This window comes from Caretta caretta, chromosome 26 (genome assembly GCF_965140235.1).
Source record: "Caretta caretta isolate rCarCar2 chromosome 26, rCarCar1.hap1, whole genome shotgun sequence".
NCBI classification, from domain to species: domain Eukaryota; kingdom Metazoa; phylum Chordata; order Testudines; family Cheloniidae; genus Caretta; species Caretta caretta.
Window position 1 is genome coordinate 16,807,274 of NC_134231.1, and position 23,379 is coordinate 16,830,652.

Genomic DNA, 23,379 nt, shown 5'->3' on the forward strand with positions numbered 1-23,379 from the left:
AGTGGAAAATTCCTTCCTGATCCCAACTCTGGCGATCGGTTCAACCCTGAGCATGTGGGAAAGACCCACCAGCCAGACACTTGGGAAAGAATTCTCTGTAGTAACTCAGAGCCCTCCCCATCTAGTGTCCCATCACCAGCCGTTGGGGATATTTGCTGCTAGCAGTCACAGATCAGCTCCATGCTATTGTAGGCAGTCCCATCACACCACCCCCTGCATAAATTTATCAAGCTCAGTCTTGAAGCTAGTTCATTTTTTTGCCCTTACTGCTCCCCTTTGAAGGCTGTTCCAGAACTTCACAGAAACCTTCACCTAATTTCAAGCCTAAACTTGTTTCTGGCCAGTTTATATCCATTGCTTCTTGTGTCCACATTGGTGCGTACCTTAAATAACTCCTCTCCCACCCTCCCTCAGATCTGCCAGAGCCCCTCCCCAGCCATGGATGCCTCCAGCCCTGGCCATGTGTGTCTGTCCAGTTGCTCCACCATCCCCACCAACCCCCCAAAGGGCTTTTTAATGGCCTTGTTTTCCTTTCTAGTGATGGTTCATTTGCATACGAGTCAGTTCCTTGGCAACAGAGCACCAATCAGCCTGCAGGATCTCTCTCCGTGGTAACCACCGTTTGGGGCGTCAGCAACAACACGTCCCAGAGCCAGGTACCTGGGGCAACCTCCCTGAGTCACGGGGACACAGCTGGAGGCCCCTGGGTGTGGCAGTGGCAAGGGCAAGGTCTAGGGCGCTGCCCAGAGCTGGGGTGCTTTTGGGAGCCCCTAAAACATTACAAAGGGGAAAGCGTCCCTGAGATCTGTCCTGGGACCTGTACCCCCCTCCTGCCCCTCTGCCAATCCCTTTTCCCCACCATTGTCCCTGCTATGACAGCCTCCCACATATGTCCCATCCCAGCCCCCTTCCTCCCTTCAGCCCCAGCCCCCCATGTTCTGCCTCTGTCAACTCATCTCCCCCCACACACCACCCCCACTCCATCAGCTCCCCACAAACACTGCCCTTTGCCAACTCTGTGCCTACACGTGTTCCTCCACCAGCCCCCCTCGCCCCTCCAGCCCCCTCTTTCCTTCCCCTACTTCCAGTCATGCTGCTGGTGCTTGGGCTGCAGCCCCTTGGCGAAGGGGGTGTGATGAGGGGTTCCCGGGGGTGGGTGGTCTGGCATCTCATGCTGCCTCTCTCACCCCCTTACACCACCTCTCTTGGGATCTGTCCTGTGCAGGTTTTTGGAAACTCCATGGGCCCTGGGGGAAACACCTCTGGAAACCCCATGATGCCCGGCATGGCTGGCAGTGGCTCTGGAATGAACTCGCCTCAGTTTATGGGACAACAGCCTTTCCCGGAGGGGGCCGCCAGCAAGGGCTACGTGCAGCAGGGGATGTACGGCCGTAGCACATACCCTGGGGGGCCGGGCTTCACCACCAGGTAAGGAGGGGGCCTTGGCGTGGCTCGGCTGGCCTCATGCCCAGTCTCTGTGTGGTGGGAGTGCTCTCCTGGGCGTGATGGCTTCTCAGGGTCATGGGCAGCCCTGGGTGTGATGGGAGAATTGAGCTGTTCTCTCTAATAAGCCCTCAAACACCCCATGCCCACACACACTGCTGTGCTGGCCAGGTAAGGAGCCGTCCCCATGCTCCCATCATTGTTGATGGCACTGGGGAGCCCAGCCTTGGGATGGGGTGGAGGCTCCTTCAGGGAGATGGTGGGGCGCCATTATGGCCTTCAAGGGGGGAGTCCTACAGCCCTTTGCAGGAATGGCTCTGTGACTTCCTCCCCTTTCTCTAGTTACGCAGGCAGCCCCAATGGCCCCGGCGGCATGGGCCTCCCTTCACACACGGGCCGGCCCCCGGCCGACTTCACCCAGGCGGCTGCTGCAGCCGCTGTGGCCGCAGCAGCTGCCACGGCCACAGCCACGGCCACAGCCACGGTGGCCGCCTTGCAGGAGAAGCAGAGTCAGGAGCTGAGCCAGTACGGAGCGGTAAGAGTGTGCTCCCTCAGCCAGGCAGCTGCTGGCAGGCCGGAGGCACTGGGCTGCAGTATTAGATGGGGTGTCGGCGTAACTCTGGGGCCCGGCAGCCCTGGTGGTGGGTACGGGTTGGGGATGGTGCACAGGTGCCTCAGCATCGACGGGATAGGGTTGGCGTTCTGGAGGCCCGGCGGCGCTAGGTTGTGCTGGGTGCTCCAGGGTGTTGGGGTTGGCAGGAGCCCCAGCACGAATAGATGCGCGGGAGGGGAGATAGGTGTTCTGGCAGTGGTAGGTATGTGTGGGGTGGGGTAGGTGATGTTCGTGGGGTGGGGGGTCAGTGATGGAAGTTAGGTGCTGGGTGGATGTGGGGAGGGGGTCAGTGATGGATGCTGAGTCTATGTGGGGGTTCAGTGATCGGGTTGTTTGGAGGGTCAATGACTAGTGCATGGGGGGGTTCAATGATGGGTGCTGGCTGTGGAGAGGGTCAGTGATGGGTGTATGTGGGAGGTCAGTGTGCGGTTGGGTGTGTGTGGGGGTCAATGACGCATGTACATGGTGGGTCAGTGATGGGGTTGTGTGGGGGGGTTCAGTGATGGGTGCATGCGGGGGTCAGTGATGGGTGTTGGGTGGGGGTGATTGATTCAGTGATGGGGTTGGGTGTGGAGGGGTCAGTGATGGGTGCATGGGGGGTTAGAGATGGGGTTGGAGTGGGGGGGGTCAGTGATGGGTGCGTGGGGGGGTCAGTTACAAGTGATGTGGGGGTTCAGTGATGGGTGTGCATGGGGGGGTTCAGTGATGGGTGCATGGGGGGGTCAGTGATGGTTGTTGGGTGGGGGGATCGGTAATGGGTTCTAGGTGGATGTAGGGGGTCAGTGGTGGGTGCATGGGGGGTAAGTGGTGGGGTTATATGTCGGGGGCATCAGTGATGGGGTTGGGGTGGGGGTGTTCTGTGATGAGATGCGTGGGGGGTCAGTGATGGGGTGGGTGTGTGTGGGGGTCAGTGGTGGGGCCAGTGATGGCATTGGCGGTGTGGGGGGTTCAGTTATGGGTTGGGGGTATGGGAGTTCAATGGTAGGTGCTGAGTGTGGAGGGAGTCAGTGATGGGTATACGTAGGGGGTCAGTGATGTGTGTATGTGGGGTGTCAGTGATGGGGTTGGGGTGGGGGGTTCATTGATGGGTGCATGGGGGGGTTAGTGATGGGGTTGGGTGTGGTGCGGTCTGTGATGGGTGCGTGGGGTGTTTCAGTGATGGGTGCTGGGTGTGGGGGCATCAGTGATGGGGTTTGGTGCTGGACACCTCAGCAGTGCTGAGTGCTGGGGTGTGAACCAGGAATTGTTGCAGTACCCTGTGTGCTTTGTTTCCTTTCCAAGTGGCTCTGATCTCTCTACTTATTTCTCCAGATGGGGGCCGGGCAGCCATTTAACAGCCAGTTCCTGCCTCACTCGGGCCCCCGCGGACCCGCTGTGCCAGCTGGGATGAACCCTGCCAGCATGGGGGGCGTGATGGGCCCTTCAGGAATGTCTCCCATGAGCATGAACCCCGCCAGGGCCCCTGGCATGACCCCCTTGTATGGAGGACAGAGGCTGCCCCAGCATGGGTACCCTGGGCCCCCACAGAGCCAGCAGATCCCCCGGCAGGGGGTCAAGAGGGCGTATTCCAGTGACGTGAGTAAGAAGCAGGGATGAGGCCGGCATGATCAGCGGGCAGGGGATTTGGGTCCCATTGCAATTAAACAGCCCAGAGCAACCCCACATGCTGGGACCCAGCTTGCCGCTGCCCAAGGAGGGGGTCCTGGGCCTGGCTCCTGCCTGGGGAGGCTGGGAGCCCTGCAGCTCTGCAACCTCATCTGTCCCCTCAGGAGAGACCTGATGCCCAGCTTTAACCCTGAGCCTGCCAAAAGTGATAAGCTGAGAGTTGCCCAGGGCTAAAGGAGGGGGAGCTACTGTGGGCCCCACAAACTCTGGCACCCAGGGAGGAGGCACACAATGCTGCTGGGGGAGGCAGTGTTTTCAGCAAGGCTCCTAGCTCTCAGCTTCAAGCCTGACCTGGGGCACTCAGCCAGGCGAACGGAGATAACTGGGCGTGGCTTTTCTGGAGTCTTGCTCAGCATTGCTGGGCAGCAAGTGATGCATCAACTCTGTGCTGGCCTCCACCCCAGAGGTGGCTGCATGGGGGGTTCCGCTCTTCCTAGTTTCAGGGCTGTGATGCCATCTTGTCTCTCCCTCTCAGGGTTACCCCGGGCAGCAGTACATCCAGGGGGCCCAGTACCCCACCCAAGCTGCCCAGTATGCTCCTAGCGCGCCCCAGCCATCTGCACCGTCCCCCTCATACCCTGGTCACAGGATGCCCATGCAGCAAGGAATGGGCCAGTACCTCCCCGCCTCTGTCTCCGCCGGACCATACTACAAGGTACCTAACTGTCAGGGTGACGCTGCAGAGACTGTATAGGGGGATGGTGTTGGGGAGCATTGTACGAGGTGGGGTACAGGCAGCCTCCACTGGGGGAAGCACATTGTCTTTGTAGATTGCTTGGGGGGAGTTACTTTGGACCGTCCTCCACACACCTTTAACCTTTATTAACACTCCCCCCCCCCCCCCCCAATTGCTCCAGTGCCCCCTCTTCCAGGAGCTCCTGAGGAGTTAACCCTCTGTCTCCCGCAGCTGAACCCCATTGTAGAGAGGGCCCAATGGGCTTTTCTGAGGTCACCCAGCAAGGCAGAACTGGGAAAAGAACCCAGGAGTCCTGGTTCCCAGGCTCAAGCTTTAGCCCGAAGACCATCCTCCCCTGCATCCCATGGCTCCTGCCTGTACCCCTGACCCATCTTGCTGCCTACACCCTGAGACGAGCCCCCCCCCCCCCCCCCCGGGATGGGGTGAGGGGGCCAGTCCATGATGGACAGTCTAGCGGGTCTGGGGTGGGCTGAAGTCTGAGGACTGGGATGCTCCTCTGACGCTGTGCCTTGGGGTCATCTTCTTTCCAGCCGACTGACCAGTTCAATGGGCAGAATGCCAGCTTCACCAGCTACAGCCAGGCCTCCATGAACGGGGTGAGTCACTGCACCGAGGGCCAGCCCTGGCATCTCCCTGCTCTGGGAACTGAGGGGCAGCCAGGCCTGCTTTGCGCCCAATACTCTGTTCGCTCTGCCTCCCCTGGTACTGCCCCTGCTCTGCACCCCCAACCCCAGTACTGCTTCCCAGTACTATGCCCGCTTTGCCCTCTGGGTACTACCACCCTAATTTGGTACCTCCCAGTCCTGCATCCCCTCTGTCCCCCAGCATTGCCCTCCCAGTACTGTGTCCGCTCTGCTTCTCCTGGTACACCCGCTCTGCCCGCCAGTAGCACACCAGTCCTGTCCCCCTGGAACTACGCGCGCTCTGCCCCCCAGGTGCTACCACCCAATACTGCCCCGAGTGAGGAGGATTTGCTGTCCCAAGGGGCATATTTTTTCCAACCCCGAGCCCCCTGGCACATCTAGTGGGCTGCTCATGGGCATGCCAAGTAACTTCCAGAGGCACTGGTAGCTCTCCCTGCGCTCCAGGGGTCTCCCAGCCTCCCCCTTTCCTTGGCATCTTTGCCCAGAGGAGCAGGCCCCTACTCCCCTCCCGCTTGCCCCATATCTCCTGTTTCCCTCTTAGTCCGTAAGGGGATGCACCCCCTGTGCTAAAGGTCGGGTTCCCCCAAAGGCTGGGGACAGCCACGATGTGTATGTCTCCCTGCAGCCTGGCCGGTCTGTGCCTGGCTACCCCAGCTCCCCGCTGCCCGGGAACCCCACGCCCCCCATGACGCCCGGAAGCACCATCCCACCATACATGTCCCCGGGGCAGGATGTCAAGTCGCCCTTCCTGACGGACATCAAGCCCAGCGTCAGCTCCCTGCACCCGTCGCCTTCAGGTGAGTCTCACCTGCAGGTCTTTGGGATCCGGCCCGGGAGTCTGAAGCAGAGGAGTGCCTTCCCCACCAGCTGGTCCACCCAGGCCCATCATCCATGGGCTGGTCCACCCGGGCTACAGGAAGCGTGGGGGGATGAATTCAGGGCAGGAGGAAACCCAGCAGCTCCATGCGGCCTCGCTAAATGTGGGCACAGCAGCCCCCCATCCACAGGGCAAGGGGGAACAGCACAAGGGTCTGTCTCTCTGAGCCGGGATGGAATTTGGGGGGCATGGCCCCTGTAGTGGGGGATGGAACACTGGGGAGCTGGGGGTTCCATGGCAGTTGGGGAGGTGGAATCGGGTCGGGGGAGGGGTGTCTGGGACGCCACCCAAAGACGGGAGGACAGGGCACTGCCCCCAACCATGTTTGGGAGAGGAAGAAGGGGCAGGGGGGTCCAGGCCAGCCCCATGGCCTGGCGCCCTCTGCGGCTGGTGCCCGTGGTGCTGCAGGTGCAGTGCCTGCCGGTGCCTATGGCCCTGCACCGCTGGCCCATCCCCAGCCTGAGCCCTCCTTCCCCCACCACAGGCAACCCGTGCGAGGAGCTGCGCCTGACCTTCCCCGTGCGGGACGGGGTGGTCCTGGAGCCCTTCCGCCTCCAGCACAACCTGGCTGTCAGCAACCACGTTTTCCAGCTCCGCGATTCTGTCTACAAGACACTGATGCTGAGGTGAGGCCTCCCCCGCGGGGCTCCACTCACAGCTCCCCTCACCGCTAGCGCTGGCAGTCCCCCCAGTTCTGCTGGGGTCCTCGTTGCACTGGCCTGGCCGCTCTCACACCCGGCCCTCCTGGCTGTGGAGCAGCTTTGGCCTCCCCATAGGGGCAGAGATTCCAAGCCTCCCCACAGCTGGGTCTGCCCCTTTGCCCACCCTCCAGTCCAGCCGTCACCCTCTGGTCCCTCCATCCCAAGGCACTGCCCTCTGGCCCCTTCATAGCTGGGATCCCCGCCGCTGAGTCACAGCCCCGTCTGCCTTCTCTCTACCAATGGAGAGAACCTGGCCGATGCCGTGCCCCTGGCCCTGGAGCTACCCTGAATCCCTGTTCCACGGGCTCCTAGCCTATCTCCCTCTACACCCCCCTCGGCTGTCCAAAGAACTCTCCAGGGTCACTCACCCAGCTTTCCTCCTGCCCAAGGCCTGACCTGGAGCTCCAGTTCAAATGCTACCACCATGAGGACCGACAGATGAACACTAACTGGCCGGCCTCAGTCCAGGTCAGTGTCAATGCTACGCCCCTGACCATCGAGCGGGGTGACAACAAGACTTCCCACAAGCCCCTCTACCTGAAGCAGGTGTGCCAGCCTGGGAGGAACACCATCCAGATAACCGTCACCGCCTGCTGCTGTGTAAGTGACCTGCACTCCCCTGCCTGCCCAGATCCCAGTACATGCACAAACTGACAAACTCACAGACACTGCCAGACGCACACAAGCGTGTGTGTATGTATATGTGTGCACACATGCTCGCTGTAAAGTTACATCACACCGTGGGCCCAGTCCTGCTCATTTGGCACTGGTGCGACCACTGCTGGAATCCTGTGTCCAGTTTTGGTGCCCACAATGCAGGAGGGGTGTTGATAAATTAGAGGGGCAGAGAAGAACCACGAGAATGATTCAAGGATTAGAAAACCTGCCTGAGAGTGAAAGACTCACGGAGCTCAATCAGTTTAGCTCAACAACAAAAAAAGGCTAACGGGTGACTTCATCCCAGTCTGTCAGTACCTACGTGGGGAACAAATATTTAATACTGGGCTCCTCCGTCCAGCAGAGGAAGGTCTAACGTGATCCAGCGGCTGGAAGTTGAAGCTAGACAAATTCAGTCTGGAAATAAGGTGTAACTTTTTACCAGTGAGAGTAATTAATCAATGGAACAATTTCCCAAAGCTCATGGTGGATTCTCCATCACTGACATTTTTTAAATTAAGGTTGGATGTTTAGCTAAAAGATCTGCTCTGGTCTATTGCCTGGTTCTACTTTTGATTTTTTATCAGAGAAACAAATGCTGAATATTTCCATTCAGCAATGCTGCTGCCACACAACTCATGGGAGTTGTAGTTCATTTTCCTCTTATCCACATTCTACTCTAAGGGCCAGGCTCCCCAGCCACACTCACTTTCCCATGATGCACCACAACCAGGGACTCCCATGAGACCATCACTTGCCTTCATCAGGGGGAGAAACTGGTGCATCATGGGAGATGTAGTCCAGCCCATAGAGAATGAGAGCATGAGGTATCTACAACTCCTATGAGGCACCACAGCAGCATTACCAAATGGAAATATTTTAGTTTTCCGTTTTTTGACGAAAATCCAAGATTTTTCGTGGGAATAAAAACCCATTTCCTGTCCCCGGCCAGTCAGAGACCAGACACCACACACGATCTCTGCCAGGCCAGGAGATGTGGGCATGGCCTCCCAAAGGCACCTGTATATCACAGCATCTGCATGCTCCATCCAGCAGCATCCCAGAGAGGCACCCACCCCTCGCCTATTGGAGACAGTGTGGTCTACTGGTTAGAGCAGAGCAGTGAGATCCCGGAACCCTGAGCTGGAGCCCGGGTTTTAGCAGGGAGGGTGGAGTAAGGGGTAGAGAGGGGGTGGGAACTCACTCCTTAGTTCTGTTCCTAGCTTTGGGAAGGAGTGTGGCCTAAGCAATGTGCACACTAAACTTACCTTCCAGGCTTGCTTAGTTAAAGCATGTTGAGATCCACCATTTAAAGGCACCAGAGAAAGACAAAAGCTTATTAATTGTTGGGATGGTTCCTGACTCCCACCATGCACACCCCCCAACAGAAAATCAAACCCTTACTAACCAAGTTAGCTAGACCAGCAGCATGGCAGCCCCATCCGTTGGAGAGTGAAAGCACGATACAGTGCATCATGGGGTAGGTGGATTGACCTCTGGGGCAGATATTCCTGAAGTCACAGCCTGGACTTTGGGAGGGAGGGGAAGAACCAGAATTGGGTTTCTGTGCTCCCTGGAGCAGATTATGAGAGAGAACCTAAGTTCACAGCTTATTGAACCAAAAGGGACTACTCGGATCGTTTAGGCTGACCTATCACATAACACAAGCCAGAGGACTGCCCTGAATTAATTCCTGTTTGAACTAGAGCAGATCTTTTAGCAGAACATCCAATCGTGATTGAAACCTTGCCAGTGACAGAGAATTCATCCCAGCCCTTGGTCAGATGTTCCAATGGCATATTACAGTAAAAAACACAAAACAAAAAAACCCCAACGCCAAAAAACCCCACACCCCGTGAGAAAAGAATGTTAAGGTTGCAAAGTCAAGTACTCAAAAGCTAGGAAATTCCTCAATGTAGGTTGCCTGTGCACTTTGCTTACACCAGAGGGCAACCCCTTGTCACGTTCTAACCCCTGCCCCAAAGTGTGGGGGTGCTAGAGCTTCTCAGCAAAATGCTTGGAAAAGTTTTTTGACTGTGGGCAAAACAAGGTGTTATTCTCTAGTCTTGGTCTTGGAAACAGTAACAGCTAAAAACGGGGTCTTAGAATGGGAAGTGTCGAGCAACCTTAATTCTAGATGGCCCTACCACTGCCACCCATAATGTCCCCCTGGAAGGGGCTTTGCGTTCAGCTTCCGGGTAGCTGGGAAAGCTCTGCTCAGCCTTTGGGGATGAGATGCAAGGTGGCCCTGACCATGTATACTGGATACAGTTTGTAGCCATGTCATTAGGAGTGCAAGTGGCCATTTAAAAGGGCCAGGGACTCCAGACACACTAGAAGGCTCAACGAGACAGTTCAGCAGAGCCCGTTGGCTGGGATTCTTGTGCAGAGCCCTGGGGATCTACTGGTGCAATAGATGGATGTGGATATGGAAGCCTGGGGGCTCTGTGGGAGAGGCATGGCAACGCTGGTCTGATTTGTGCACACGCGGCCCAGCTAATCTCTCTCCCCTCTTTGCAGTCTCACCTCTTTGTCCTGCAGCTGGTGCACCGGCCCTCCGTTCGGTCAGTGCTGCAAGGGTTAATAAAGAAGCGCCTGCTGCCAGCCGAGCACTGCATCACCAAAAGTGAGTGCCCCCGCTGGGCTACAAGGTGGCTCCTTCAATGTGCCATGAGTTTGGAGGCCTCAGCCCTGTGGGCAGTGCTCCTGGTGGAGCTGCTATGGGTGGGAGCTGGAAGGAGGAACTCCAAGTAGCCCTGGGCTCTGTCTTTCTGGCCATGCCTTGTGGGCTTATATTTAGAGAAAGGGACTGGGAGTCAAGACTCCTGGGTTCTCACCTTGGGCATGCCCCTGCCCTCATCTGTGCCTCAGTTTCCCCACCTGTTAAATGGAGATAATGATACTGAGCTTCCACACAGTCAATTAGTGACTAAGGAGCTTGGAGAGCCTCAGGTGAAAGGCAAAGAGGAGGGCAAGGGGTTAGTAATTAGGGCACCAGTCAGTGCTCCCCCATCCAAGCCCAGCTGGTCTGTTCCTAAGGGCTCTCCCCTCCTGCTGGCTCAGGGGCTCATCGCAATGGGCTAGTGCAGTTCATACACATCTGGGCATCTAACCCTTGACATCCCAATTCACTGTGCCAGGGGTGACATGCATGCCTTTGAGCACCAGGGGGCACCCTAGTGGTGACCAGCACTCCCCCCCCAGCGCGAGTTGCCACCAGCTGACCCATAAGGGTGGCGAGGCCTGGTCCCAGTGCTGCCTGTTAGCTGCACAAGCCTCCCCACTCTAACAAGCCTCCTGCTGGTCTCCCCTCCCAGCCCTGCCATGTGAAGCAGGTCTCCCTAAGGGGTTGGAGTAAGGGGCTGTGCAGCTTCCTGGCAGGCTGGCTCCCCAGGCCTGGAGCTTCCCTCTGCCTGAGCCCAGCTCCCCAGGAAGTAATGGTGCTATTCTCAATGGCCTTTCACTCTCAATACCTAGTAAAGCGAAACTTCAGCAGTGGGACAATCCCAGGGACTCCGGGTCCCAATGGGGAGGACGGCGTGGAGCAGACAGCTATCAAGGTGTCGCTGAAGTGTCCCATCACCTTCCGGAGAATCCAGCTCCCTGCCCGGGGCCATGACTGCAGGCACATACAGGTGAGACTCCCCCCACACTGGCTGAGCTCCCTGCCAGGTGTCTGGGCTCAGGCACATGCTGGGAGGACCAGAAATAAAGGGCTCTGACCAGTGGCAAAGGGACAGAATGGCAGTGAGACCTCCCTGGGAAGACCCTTCTGCCACCTGAGAAGGGGTGGGAGACCCCTCACTGGGGACATTGTAAGGCCAGGCTGCTGGCCCAGTGCCTGGGCTGTCTCTCTCCCTGCCACCTGGAGGCATCACTTTGCTGCCTTCTCCCCTCCACCCCAAGGGTGACTGCTTGTCTCACTTTCTCTCCCTGCTCAGTGCTTTGACTTGGAGTCCTACCTGCAACTGAACTGCGAGAGGGGAACGTGGCGGTGTCCTGTTTGCAAGTGAGTGGTCGTGCTCTGTGGAGTGGGCAGCCCAGACTGACCCCCCCACCCACTCTCCACCCCCTCACACACCAGCTGAACTGCTGTCACGGCGCCATAGCAGAGTCTAGTGCTCAGCAGGGGGCTGAGAAGCTGGAGACCTGGGTTTTACCCGCAGCTCTGCTGCTGGGTGACCTGGGACTTGCCCTCTCTGTGCTTCAGTTTCCCCCTTTGTATAACGGGGATAAAGATACCGACCCACCTTTGTGCTGTGCTTTATGACCCACTCTCAGGGTCCAGAGGGTTTGTGTGGGGAGGGGAGCAGCACTGGGTTCCTCTGGCCGCGGATGCTGTTTTGGATTTGAGTCCCCAGCTCCTACGAGGAGCTGAACGGTGTGACTGGGTCCCCTTCTCAGACCCGTCCCTTGTCTTGTCCTCAGTAAAACGGCCCTCCTGGAAGGACTAGAGGTGGATCAGTACATGCTGGGGATCCTGATCTACATTCAGAAGTAAGTGCCCTGCTTGAGTTCCCGCACTGTGCTGCACTGTTGTGTTTCCTTTTCGCCGTCAGAGGGCAGATGTGTGCCAGAGAGAGAGAGTTGGTGAAGTTAGTGTCTCTCTGGGGGCATAACCTGCTCCCAAAAAGCCAGGCTGATTAGGGGATTTGCCCTGGAGAGCCCTGACCTGCCCTCTGCTCCCTTCCCACCCCACCCCCAGGAGAGGGCAGATGGCGGAGGTGCTGAAGGCAGAATCCCCGTGTTCAGTTGGGGGGACGTCAGGGCAGCACATGACTTGGGTGGGGTCAGTGGGGGCTCCTGGGGAATGGACAGCTATGGGTGGGAGCTCAGGGGATGGGAGAGCTGTGCCCTGGGGGACAGAGCACCTTGCAGTGCTCTCTAGAGACCCCTGCTTAGTGGGAGGGGGCAACAATATGTTTTCCCCAGGGGATCCCAGAACAAGACTGAGCTGAGTGCCGGGCTGTGCCTGTCCCCAGGGCCCAGTGCAGGGTCCCGGCCGCGGTTGGGTGTGTCCAGCTAAAAGTCCCATCTTAGCAGCCTCAGCAGAGAGGGCTGGACACCCCTCCCCTTCCACCCCCAGAGGGGTCCCTCCAGCACAGCCTGAGGCAGGACTGGGGGGAAGGTTGCACCTTGACAAGGGGCTGCAGTCTCTGCAGCTCTTGAGTCAGTCCCTCCCCACGACTAACAGGACAGCCCTGCACTAGAGGCTGGTAGGGCTGGGCCCTGCCTGCAGCCACCCCTTGTACAGGGCCTCCTGCCAGCCCTGCTCCAACACCCCATCTCCCCACAGCCCTTGCCATGCCAGCCCTGCTCTGCTGACTCCTCTGCCCAGCTAAACCCAGGGACTTCAGGGAACAGGTCCAGCCCGCCCCCAGGAAGAGAGAGGGCGGCTCCAGATCAGGGGCTAATGCAGCTCCCAGCACAGGCGACGGGTCCCTGGAGGGCTTTGCCAGGATGCACCCCCCCATGCTCCTCCCTCACGCACCCCTCTTGAAAAGCTGCCAAGCCCAGGACTGCTGCGGCAATAGCCCGGTTGCCCCAGGCTGACTGATGTTAGGGGCCCTGGCGGTGCCAACAGATGTGAGAGCTCTGCCCACCCTGACCTGCCCCTCTCTGCCCACCCAGCTCCGACTATGAGGAGATCACCATCGACCCCACATGCAGCTGGAAGCCAGTGCCCATCAAGCCCGACATCCACGTCAAGGAGGAGCAGGACGGCCCTGTGCTGAAGCGCTGCCGGACCATGAGCCCCACTCACATGGTGATGCCCAATGTCATGGAGATGATCGCCGCCCTGGGCCCCGGCTCCTCACCGTTCACGCCCCTGCAGCCCCCGCCCACCAGCGGCAGTGCCAGTGACTACAGCAGCCAGAGTGCGTGACCAGGGGCGGGAGGGGGGCTGGGCCTCTGAGCCGGGGGGAAGAGAAGGGGGTCTCAGGTGGGGGCGGGCAAAGGGACAGGGAATAGGGCCTTCAGGTGGGGGGGCAGGGAATGGGGCCTTTGATGAAGGAGTGGACTAGGCATCAGGAACGGGGGCCTCTGACCAGAGGGAGGGGACAAAGAAGGGTCTCCACTGGCTTCCTTGGGGAAGCGGGCAGGGCAGGGTGGCCCAGAGGACCCTGCTGCTGATGAAGTGCAGGGAGGTGCCTGGAGCTGAGTGTGCCCACTCACACATGTGACAGGATTCTCAAGGAACTGCCCATGGGTGTCCTCCCAGCGTACCCTTCCCCGCTCTGACACACCTGGCTCTGCTCTGACCGGGTTTTCTTTTGCAGGTTCCAGCTTCTCTGGCCCTGGCAGTTTCCCGGACTCGTTCCCTCCCACAAACCCCGGCACCCCGACGTTAAATGAATTCACGCCGGGGCCTCCCCCCATCTCCTACCAGTCGGACATTCCCAGCAGCCTCCTGACCCCCGAAAAGCCACCAGCTCCCTCCATCACCGGACAGGTCAGATGGGCTTCCCTGGAGGGGGTAAGGGTTGTGTGTGTGGGAGAGGGGTGCTCTCCCTGTGGCTTAGGTGACAACCACTTCTGTCTGTGGCAGCTGGTCCTCCCAGGCTCTTGAGTAGTGCAGCTGGCAGGATGCTGTGCTTCCTCACTAGTGTTTGTGACAACTCACGGCTGGTTCGCTGGGTATGCCCGGGGCTGCTTGGTGGCATGTTGCCTTGGCCAATAGCATTCTGTCCTTTGATCAGTGGCTTTCTGAACCAGGCATGGTTATTTGCCATCTGGTGCAGGAGAGCCAGAACCAAGGCCCAATCCCCAGAAGTTCGTGAGTGAGAGAGCACCTCCCGGTGGGGAGCATGCAGCACTGTACCTCGCGTCACCGAGGCCCGTACCCCACAGGGGGCAGTGTGGCAGGCTCTTCAGGAAGGTGGGAATGCAGGGGCACCATTCTGTCTGCTCACATCAGCTGTAAAATACCAGGCTCCAAAAGGGCAACGGGTGGTTGTGAGGGGAGTGTGGGGCAGGGTGCGTGTCAGTGGCATGTTTGTGGGGGTGTTAAGGGGGCATGTGTGTATGCTGGGTGTTTGTATGGCCCTGGGTGTGACCCTGGGGTCCTGCTTCAGGCCTGGCCACTCCACAGCTCAGAGAATGGTTTCTCATCACCGGATTTTCTTCCTCTCTCTCAGATGCCTCCATCTGGCAGGATAGACCCATCCCACAACCCTGTACAGCAGGGGCTTCATAACCCCAACCTCAGCAGCCAGTCGGGACAGCAGCTCCATCACCGGAACCCTCCCCCCCCGCAGTCCCGGCAGCCCATTGGGCAGGCGGGATCCGGGGGTCCGGCGCATGCAGGGGATCTTGCCTTTAACCCTGGGCCTGGGATGGTGGGGCAGCCAGTCATGCCGGGAGCTGGGGAAGGGCCGGAGCCTTCCCTCGATGTAAGTAAACTGACCCTTCCTGACCGTGCCCTGTCCAGCTCCAGGGGGTTGTTTGGGGGGCTGCATTCCCCCCCACACCCCCACACACTGAGTCTTTTTCTCTAAGCAGGGCAGGGGAAGCCCTGAGGGATCGGTCTGCACTAGTTGCAGGGACCTTCCGAACTGAGGCTCAGATCTGTGATTAGCCAACAGTGCCTGGGCCCGTTGCTGGCTGAGCCCACTGGCTCCCAGCTCCCACGCACTCTGCGGATGGGGTCTGAGAAACTTGTATGCCAAGAAGCCCAGCTCAGTACCCCCTGCTGTCAGAGGGGAAATCCCCACATGCTCAGAGCCTTTGCCCTAGGGCAGGAGGGCTGCAGGGACAGGTGCTCTTCAAAGTTCCCTCGCACCACCTAAGGCAAGTCAGTTTCAGTGCCAGCAGTACGTGAGGCGACGATGCAGCCAGCTTCATGGCCGACTCCCTTGGACTGCCCTAGCTCGATGGATCAGCCCCCACCTTGCAGCAGGGTGAGCTGGAGGTGTGAGACTCCGAGTCGCGCCCTCCAGGAGTGCAGTCACGTGCCTACACCACACAGCCCCTGCGGAGGGTATGGTTCGTTCCCACGTGGTCTGGCTCCCACCAGCTTCCCCGGAGGCTTCCTGGCTGCAGGGCTTATGGCCTAAGGCTGAGTAGGCGTAATCCCCACCACCCTCTTGCCTGGAGTGCAGATGGTCTTGGGTCGGGAATGAGGCTTGATCCTCATTCCATCCCCCCATCCCGTTCTTCTGGGACATTCCCTGTCGGACTCTTCTGGGCAGTAGGTCAGGGGTTTGAGCTCCGCTCAGCTGTTGCCCTGCATTAGAGGCCTGGGGGAAGAGGAGGCGTGCCTTTGGCCAGTGCTGTCCTCATGCTGTTTCCTTTGTGCATTAGAGGCGTGGGGGAAGAGGAGGCGTGCCTTTAGCCAGTGCTGTCCTCATGCTGTTTCCTTTGTGCATTAGAGGCGTGGGGGAAGAGGAGGCGTGCCTTTAGCCAGTGCTGTCCTCATGCTGTTTCCTTTGTGCATCCCCCTCCTATGTCTGCTCAGAGACCCCCGGGCATTGGTGAGGCTCCCACCCCATGGGCGCTGTGCTGTCTCAGGCCTCCAGCCAGGGCTAATCCCACTTTGCCCAGCCAGCTGAACCCGGAACCATCTGCCTCGGCTGGAACTTCCTGTTGCCTTCCCCCGCCACAGAAGGTGTCTCATTTGCGCACTCTCAGCAACACTGTGGGGCTCGGCTCTTGGCTTCTGCCTGCCCCAGACGCGTCATCACTCCAGAGATCCGTGCCCCAGCAGGGACTTGGTTCTCCCCAGCCCTGCAGCACCACGTGCCGCTGTTCATACTGGTGCACGGTGGGTGTGAAACATCCTCACTCTGAACTAGGAGCCCCCGGGGCTTGGGAGTCTCCCTTGCCCCTTGCCGGGGAGGAACTGCCAAGCACATCAGCTGCTGGATCTAGCTGAGGATCGAGTTGCCCCTTCTCCCTCTTTGCTGGGAGCTGACATTGTCTTCCCAGGGGGCTGTGACTGGACATGGGGATCGTGGTGTTAGTGGGGAAGGTCCCAGCACTGGGGGAATATGATGCCCCCACCCTCCGGCTACAGATCTCCCTGCAGGAGAGTTTGCAGCTGCTGGCTATTTTGGGGGCTGACAGATAAAAAAGTAACCCTTCCACATGGCCTGTGTGGGGCAGGGACTTGGAGGCTGCAGCCCCTCTTCCCAGCCCATCCCCCTCTGCTCCATGGGTGTTCAGCTAGCAGTTACTCCTGCTGGGTTTTCAAAACCAGGACAAAAAAACACATTGAACGGCCACGCCCGGAGCAAACTGGGCAACACTGGCTCACCTCAGCTCTCTGGGCATCCTCAGGCCCTCGCACCAGCTGTTGTCTGACATGCCTGGCTGGGTGAGATGGGACCGAGATGGGTAGTGTTTCATAGCCTGGGGAGGAGATCATGGCATGGCCCCAACAGAGGGCTGGGGGGCAACTCCCAAATTGTGGAGCCCAGTGCTGTGCCTGATCAGAAGCTGGTCTCTCCATGTGGGAATGCAAGAGTGGAGAGGGGATAGCCCGGAGCTTGGCTTTATGGAGAGGATAGGTCACCTGCAATCAGTGATCTGTTCTAGAGCCAGAGCTGGAGTCAGGGCTCCTGGGTGCTGCTCGCAGCAGGGAGAAGGCCGTGCCCTGGGGGGTTGGGGCAGGGGCTGAAGTCAGGGTTCGTGGGTTCTTTTGTGGCTGTGCCATTTACTTTCTCCCCTTGTCCAGAGCAGCGCCCTCAGCTCCGGCTTTTCTCCAGGGGGCTGGGCAGGTTGTTGCTGGCCGTGGGCCACCTACATGGCACTCCCTGGGCACAGGGTGCCCTAGTAATTTCATTCTGTTTGTTGCCCTCAGCTTCTTCCCGAGCTGACGAACCCTGACGAGCTGCTCTCCTACCTGGGCCCACCAGATCTCCCCAACAACAGCAATGACGACCTGCTCTCCCTGTTTGAGAACAACTGAAGCCGTACCCGGTGAAATGCAGCCACCAGGCCCAGAGGCCCTCCACACCCCCATCCTTGCCTCCACCCTGAGGCACCTCCACACTCACCCATCCCACAGCTTTCTAGACACGCGCCTCTCCTCTGCACCGGGCAAGGACTCCTTTGTCTGAACTCTCAGAACCTGCCCCACAAAAGGGACCCTGGAGCAGCTGGCTCTGGAAATCCTTCCCACGCAGTGGAGATGTCCCTCTCAGACGGTTCCTGGAGCCTCCGTGACATAGACGCACTCGGGCTATGCTAATGTGCCAGGTCACCAACATGCCGGGTGTGCTGGCCCCACTGATCAGCCCTGGAGGTGTCCTACAAACCACAGCTGGAGAAGAACAAGGCGGAGCAACTTCTTGGAATGGGGCTTCCTCTGCTGGCTCTAGAATGCTCAGCTCTGCCTGGGCACATGGAGGTTCAGGATGAAGACTGGCACCTGTGTGTACATTGCCGCACAACCTAAGGCCACCGGGGACACATGCTGAAGAAAGGCAGCGAACCATGGAGCCCAGTATGAGGCTCAGTCCCAGGGCCTGGCGAAGCAGACACAGCATTGCCCTTGAAGACCTCCAGAAGCTGCCTCCACCCATCCCAGCTCCTAGATGGGCACAGCACCCAGTTGGCTTCAGGCCCCCCCAGTGCTCATGTGCTCTGGCTCCCTACCATCTCTGGGAGCCAGCATCCTGGATGTGTCAGTACTTCACAGGAGCATGCCTGGAGATCCACCTCCGCTCCCTGCTCTGTGGGGTTGGGCCAATGATGAATTGCAGTGGAAGAAAGGGGGAGTCTGAAAAGCCTCTTCCATTCCTTCCCCCGGGACTGCAGCAGAAGCAGCAAAGGAACTGGCTCCATTGGAAAGACCAGCCAGTTCCCCAAACACACCCTGACAGACTGACTCCATCTGGTGATGGGTCATCTACAAGCACAACGATGTACATAGTTCAAAAACACTAAAGGAAAGAAACCCAATATATTTAAAGGCACGTGTGTCGCTCTGGTGTCTAGTTCTGGGGTCCCCCAGCCCCGGGGCAAGAGTCCTCTGTATAAATGTGCATATGCGCCCTAGTTTGTAATATAGACCATTCCATGTGGGACCACCCCTGCCACCAGAGACCTGCTGCTTCAGCCAGAGCGGGACCCCTTCCCTCATGTTTGAAATGTCTGTCCCACCCAAGCAGGGTCTGGCTGCTGAGGATGGGAACACGCCCAGCCAGCCCTGGAAATCAAAGCGAAGAGTCAGTCCAAAATGCTGTGGTTTTGGAACCTGCCACTCCACCTCTCCACCCCCAGTCAGCACCTCTCTCCAACCAAGGCTGAATTCAGTGTAGCGGAGAGGGGGTCCCAGAGGCGGCCTGACTGGGGAAAACCAAACCATTATCCCTGGCCGGATTTCTTAGGATGGAGTCCTGTGTCTGAGTGCTGATGACTGTTTAGTTTTGTGTATCCTGTTTCATTATCGCTATATATTAAAGCATTTCTTTTTGGTGGGGCTCACTGAATCACCTAGGTGCTGTTGGTCTGAAATGGTGAGCGTGTGTTACGAGATCAGGGTGGGAGCAGGTCAACGGATGAGAGGGCTCCAGACATCTCTGATCAGGAAGTGGCTTTAACATGGAACACCAGAGAGAGAAAGAAATAGGTGTAGAGGGGGGCAGGTTCCAAATCTCTCCTCTCATCCTGGCCCCCTGCTAAGAAGATGCAGAGTCCAGTTTACACATAGCCCTGCTAGCAGATGCCAGAAATGTGGGCTAATTTACTGCTGAAGCAGCCACGGGAGATGCTAAGTGGAACGGCATCCCAAGTTGCAGTGATCCTGATTGATTGGTCAAACCAAAATCTGGTGGGATGGGAAGTCAGTGCAGTGGGGCCAGTCCAGCCAGGAGAACTGGATGAGGAGGAGATGGTGGCTGGGGTGTTACACAGCAGTGGTATCTGCAATGCCAATGAAGGACAACCTGACCCTGAAGGGTTTACCGGGGAAATTCCTTGAATATTTTTTGCCAATATCCTAATTTCTTGGTCCAGGTATTAGAATCATAGAATATCAGGGTTGGAAGGGACCTCAGGAGGTCATCTAGTCCAACCCCCTGCTCAGAGCAGGACCAATCCCCAACTAAATCATCCCAGCCAGGGCTTTGTCAAGCCTGACCTTAAAAACCTCTAAGAAAGGAGATTCCACCACCTCCCTAGGTAACCTATTCCAGTGAAAAAGTTTTTCTTAATATCCAACCTAAACCTCCCCCACGGCAACTTGAGACCAGTACTCCTTGTTCTGTCATCTGCTACCACTGAGAACAGTCTAGATCCATCCTCTTTGGAACTCCCTTTTAGGTAGTTGAAAGCAGCTATCAAATCCCCCCTCATTCTTCTCTTCTGCAGACTAAACAATCCCAGTTCCCTCAGCCTCTCCTCATAAATCATGTGCTCCAGCTCCCTAATCATTTTTGTTGCCTTCTGCTGGACTCTTTCCAATTTTTCCACATCCTTCTTGTAGTGTGGGGCCCAAAACTGGACACAGTACTCCAGATGAGGCCTCACCAATGCCGAATAGAGGGGAATGATCACGTCCCTTGATCTGCTGGCCATGCCCCTACTTATACAGCCCAAAATGCCATTAGGCTTCTTGGCAACAAGGGCACACTGTTGATTCATATCCAGCTTCTTGTCCACCGTAACCCCTAGGTCCTTTTCTGCAGAACTGCTGCCTAGCCAATCAGTCCCTAGTCTGTAGCGATGCATGGGATTCTTCCGTCCTAAGCGCAGGCCTCTGCACTTGTCCTTGTTGAACCTCATCAGATTTCTTTTGGCCCAATCCTCTAATTTGTCTAGGTCCCTCCGTATCCTATCCCTACCCTCCAGCGTATCTACCTCTCCTCCCAGTTTAGTGTCATTTGCAAATTTGCTGAGGGTGCAATCCACGCCATCCTCCAGATCATTAATGAAGATATTGAACAAAACCGGCCCCAGGACTGACCCTTGGGACACTCCACTTGATACTGGCTGCCAACTAGACATGGAGCCATTGATCACTACCTGTTGAGCCCGATGATCTAGCCAGCTTTCTATCCACCTTATAGTCCATTCATCCAGCCCATACTTCTTTAACTTCCTGGCAAGAATACTGTGGGAGTCCATATCAAAAGCTTTGCTAAAGTCAAGGAATAACATGCCCACTGCTTTCCCCTCATCCACAGAGCCAGTTATCTTGTCATAGAAGGCAATTAGGTTAGTCAGGCATGCCAAGGTCCAGACTCCAGAGAAAATAATACAAAAATAATAACGATAAGTAAATAAAAAGATTTTGGGGTCTGTTCAGAAGCATCTGGCAGTCTAGCTTTGGCCTGTGGGCCGCCTAGTGACTCCCCCTGGGCTAGAAGAAATGAAAGGTAACGAAGTGACAGGTCAGCTCCCCACCTGGGGGGGGAGTGGGAATGGAAAATCAGGGGAAGGTGACTTGGTACTGACAGGCTGGGACCTACCTGGGGAGATTTTGGAGCGCAGAGAGCTCTCCAAGGCAGAAAGAGAGCCAGGGGCTGGAAGCTGAAGCTTTTAGACTATAATTAAGATGACAGTTTTTAACAGTGGGGAGTAATTAACCACTGGACCAGTTTCCTAGGGATGTGGTGGATTCCCCATCGCTTGTAGTCTTAACAAGGTGTGTCTTTCTAAAAGATATGCTCAAACTCAGAGGCATGGACTGGATGCAGGAATCCTTGGGTGAGGTTCTTGGGTCTGTATCTTGCAGGAACTAGTTTAAATTATCATAATGGTCCCTTCTGCTCATAAGACCTCTAAATCTTCCACCCTCAAACCAACCCAGAACTGTTTGTGGGGGGTTTTAACTGCCCTGGTATTTGCTGGATACCAAATAAGTCTCATCTAAGCGACACCAAAAGTTACTTAGAATCCAAAGAGCAAAGAGACCAGTTAATGGGGGAGCTATCCCACTCTGCATCTTTCCAGAAGAGGATCTGACAGAAGGAAAAGAAAGCACGAAGCCCCTGATTTCAGCAGAGCAAGGGATGTGGTCTCTGCCAGCAGCCGTACCAGGACAGTAAGACAGTGGGTTGGAATGAAGGAACCCAGTAAGTGCAAGAGGGCGTATGAAAATCCGACAGTGGGGTAGAAGGCTAGGGAAAGCTGAAAGGCAGCAGTTTGGGAGCAACACAACCACCCTCATCAAAGAAAGCAGGACATGTGGAGCAAGAGGCAGCCAATGCAGCTGCCCCAGGAGCTCGAGATCCAAGGTGGGCAAAAGAAGATAGCCTGCAGGTCAGAGGTGAGGGCACCCGTGGGGCCTCAAGAGTTAATGCTGCCAAAGGGTTTACTGGGAATAAGAGCTCGGAATCCTAAATCTACCAGCAAGAAAGGCGGGGGGGGGGGGGAACCGGGACTGAAATGGCTGCAAATAGCGCTCTTGAGAGACACCATCCTCAGCGAGAAAAGCAATCCCTTTGAGCTCAGGCATTTTGGAGGAGCCTCTGCTCCAGCGTGGTCGATGTCCCCACAGTTTACCCTGGGCCAGTGCAACACAACGCTGGGGGGATTAAAGGGATTAGCAAATTGTCCTGCTGACGAACAGTGCTGGGAGGGGTCCAAGGGCTGAAGCAAAGCAAACATGGTTCCAGCTTTTACAAAGAGAAGAGGGAGCAGGGAAGGAGCACACTCCCAGTCTGACATGCTGGGGCAGCTGGGGAGACATACAAGCAGAGGGATTGCCAGGCTGGGCCAGCTAGCCCAGTATCCCAGCTCCCACTCCCAGCAGCTGCTTGAGAGGAAGGTGGGAGAACCTATGCACTAGCAAATGACGGATAATACACCCCACACTGGAGTGTTCTCTTAACCCCAGCTAGAGACTGATTTAAATCCTCAAGAAGAAGGGTAAGGATTTACTGTTGTAACTGGAGATGCTTGTTCTTCAGATAAACATCCGTTCCCGCTCTGCGGCTCACTAAATTCATCAAAGAGAACATAAGAATGGCCATACTGGGTCAGACCAAAGGTCCATCCAGCCCAGTATCCTGTCTACCGACAGTGGCCAATGCCAGGTGCCCCAGAGGGAGTGAACCTAACAGGTAATGATCAAGTGATCTCTCTCCTGCCATCCATCTCCACCCTCTGACAAACAGAGGCTAGGGACACCATTCCTTACCCATCCTTGCTAATAGCTGTTAATGGACTTAACCTCCATGAATTTATCCAGTTCTCTTTTAAACCCTGTTATAGTCCTAACCTTCACAACCTCCTCAGGCAAGGAGTTCCACAGGTTGACTGTGCGCTGAGTGAAGAAGAACTTCCTTTTATTTGTTTTAAACCTGCTGCCCATTAATTTCATTTGGTGGCCCCTAGTTCTTATATTATGGGAACAAGTAAATAACTTTTCCTTATTCACTTTCTCCACACCACTCATGATTTTATAGACCTCTATCATATCCCGCCTTAGTCTCCTCTTTTCCAAGATGAAAAGTCCTAGCCTCTTTAATCTCTCCTCATATGGGACCTGTTCCAAACCCCTAATCTTTTAGTTGCCCTTCTCTGAACCTTTTCTAATGCCAGTATATCTTTTTTGAGATGAGGAGGCCACATCTGTCGGCAGTATTCAAGATGTGGGCGTACCATGGATTTATATAAGGGCAATAAGATATTCTCAGTCTTATTCTCTATCCCTTTTTTAATGATTCCTAACATCCTGTTTGCTTTTTTGACTGCCACTGCACACTGCATGGACATCTTCAGAGAACTATCCACAATGACTCCAAGATCTTTCTCCTGATTACTTGTAGCTACATTAGCCCCCATCATATTGTATGTATGGTTGGGGTTATTTTTTCCAATGTGCATTACTTTACATTTATCCACATTAAATTGCATTTGCCAGTTTGTTACCCAGTCACTTAGTTTGTGAGATCTTTTTGAAGTTCTTCACAGTCTGCTTTGGTCTTAACTATCTTGAGCAGTTTAGTATCATCTGCAAACTTTGCCACCTCACTGTTTTCCCCTTTCTCCAGATCATTTATAAAGAAGTTGAATAGGATTGATCCTAGGACTGACCCTTGGGGAACACCACTAGTTACCCCTCTCCATTCTGAAAATTTACCATTTATTTCTACCCTTTGTTCCCGGTCTTTTAACCAGTTCTCAATCCA

At 56.4% G+C, this 23,379-nt stretch overlaps 1 protein-coding gene across 3 annotated transcripts in view; it reads left to right on the forward strand.

The window, feature by feature from the left end:
* The window catches only part of ZMIZ2 (zinc finger MIZ-type containing 2), a 43,427-nt gene extending 24,695 nt beyond the window's left edge, over positions 1-18,732 (forward strand). For 2 of the 3 annotated variants that reach the window (XM_048829159.2, XM_048829157.2), the window contains exons 3-19: positions 539-656; positions 1,226-1,428; positions 1,786-1,978; positions 3,368-3,631; positions 4,197-4,376; positions 4,949-5,014; positions 5,652-5,859; positions 6,424-6,565; positions 7,030-7,240; positions 9,818-9,923; positions 10,775-10,932; positions 11,239-11,306; positions 11,726-11,794; positions 12,929-13,176; positions 13,579-13,751; positions 14,437-14,691; positions 17,100-18,732. In XM_048829159.2, the coding sequence (XP_048685116.2) occupies positions 539-656; positions 1,226-1,428; positions 1,786-1,978; positions 3,368-3,631; positions 4,197-4,376; positions 4,949-5,014; positions 5,652-5,859; positions 6,424-6,565; positions 7,030-7,240; positions 9,818-9,923; positions 10,775-10,932; positions 11,239-11,306; positions 11,726-11,794; positions 12,929-13,176; positions 13,579-13,751; positions 14,437-14,691; positions 17,100-17,207 (2,770 nt within the window). In that variant the 3' untranslated portion in view covers positions 17,208-18,732. The remainder of the gene's footprint in view (positions 1-538; positions 657-1,225; positions 1,429-1,785; positions 1,979-3,367; positions 3,632-4,196; positions 4,377-4,948; positions 5,015-5,651; positions 5,860-6,423; positions 6,566-7,029; positions 7,241-9,817; positions 9,924-10,774; positions 10,933-11,238; positions 11,307-11,725; positions 11,795-12,928; positions 13,177-13,578; positions 13,752-14,436; positions 14,692-17,099) is intronic. The other variant, XM_048829158.2, reaches the window with a different exon arrangement.
* The last annotated feature ends 4,647 nt before the right edge of the window (positions 18,733-23,379 follow it).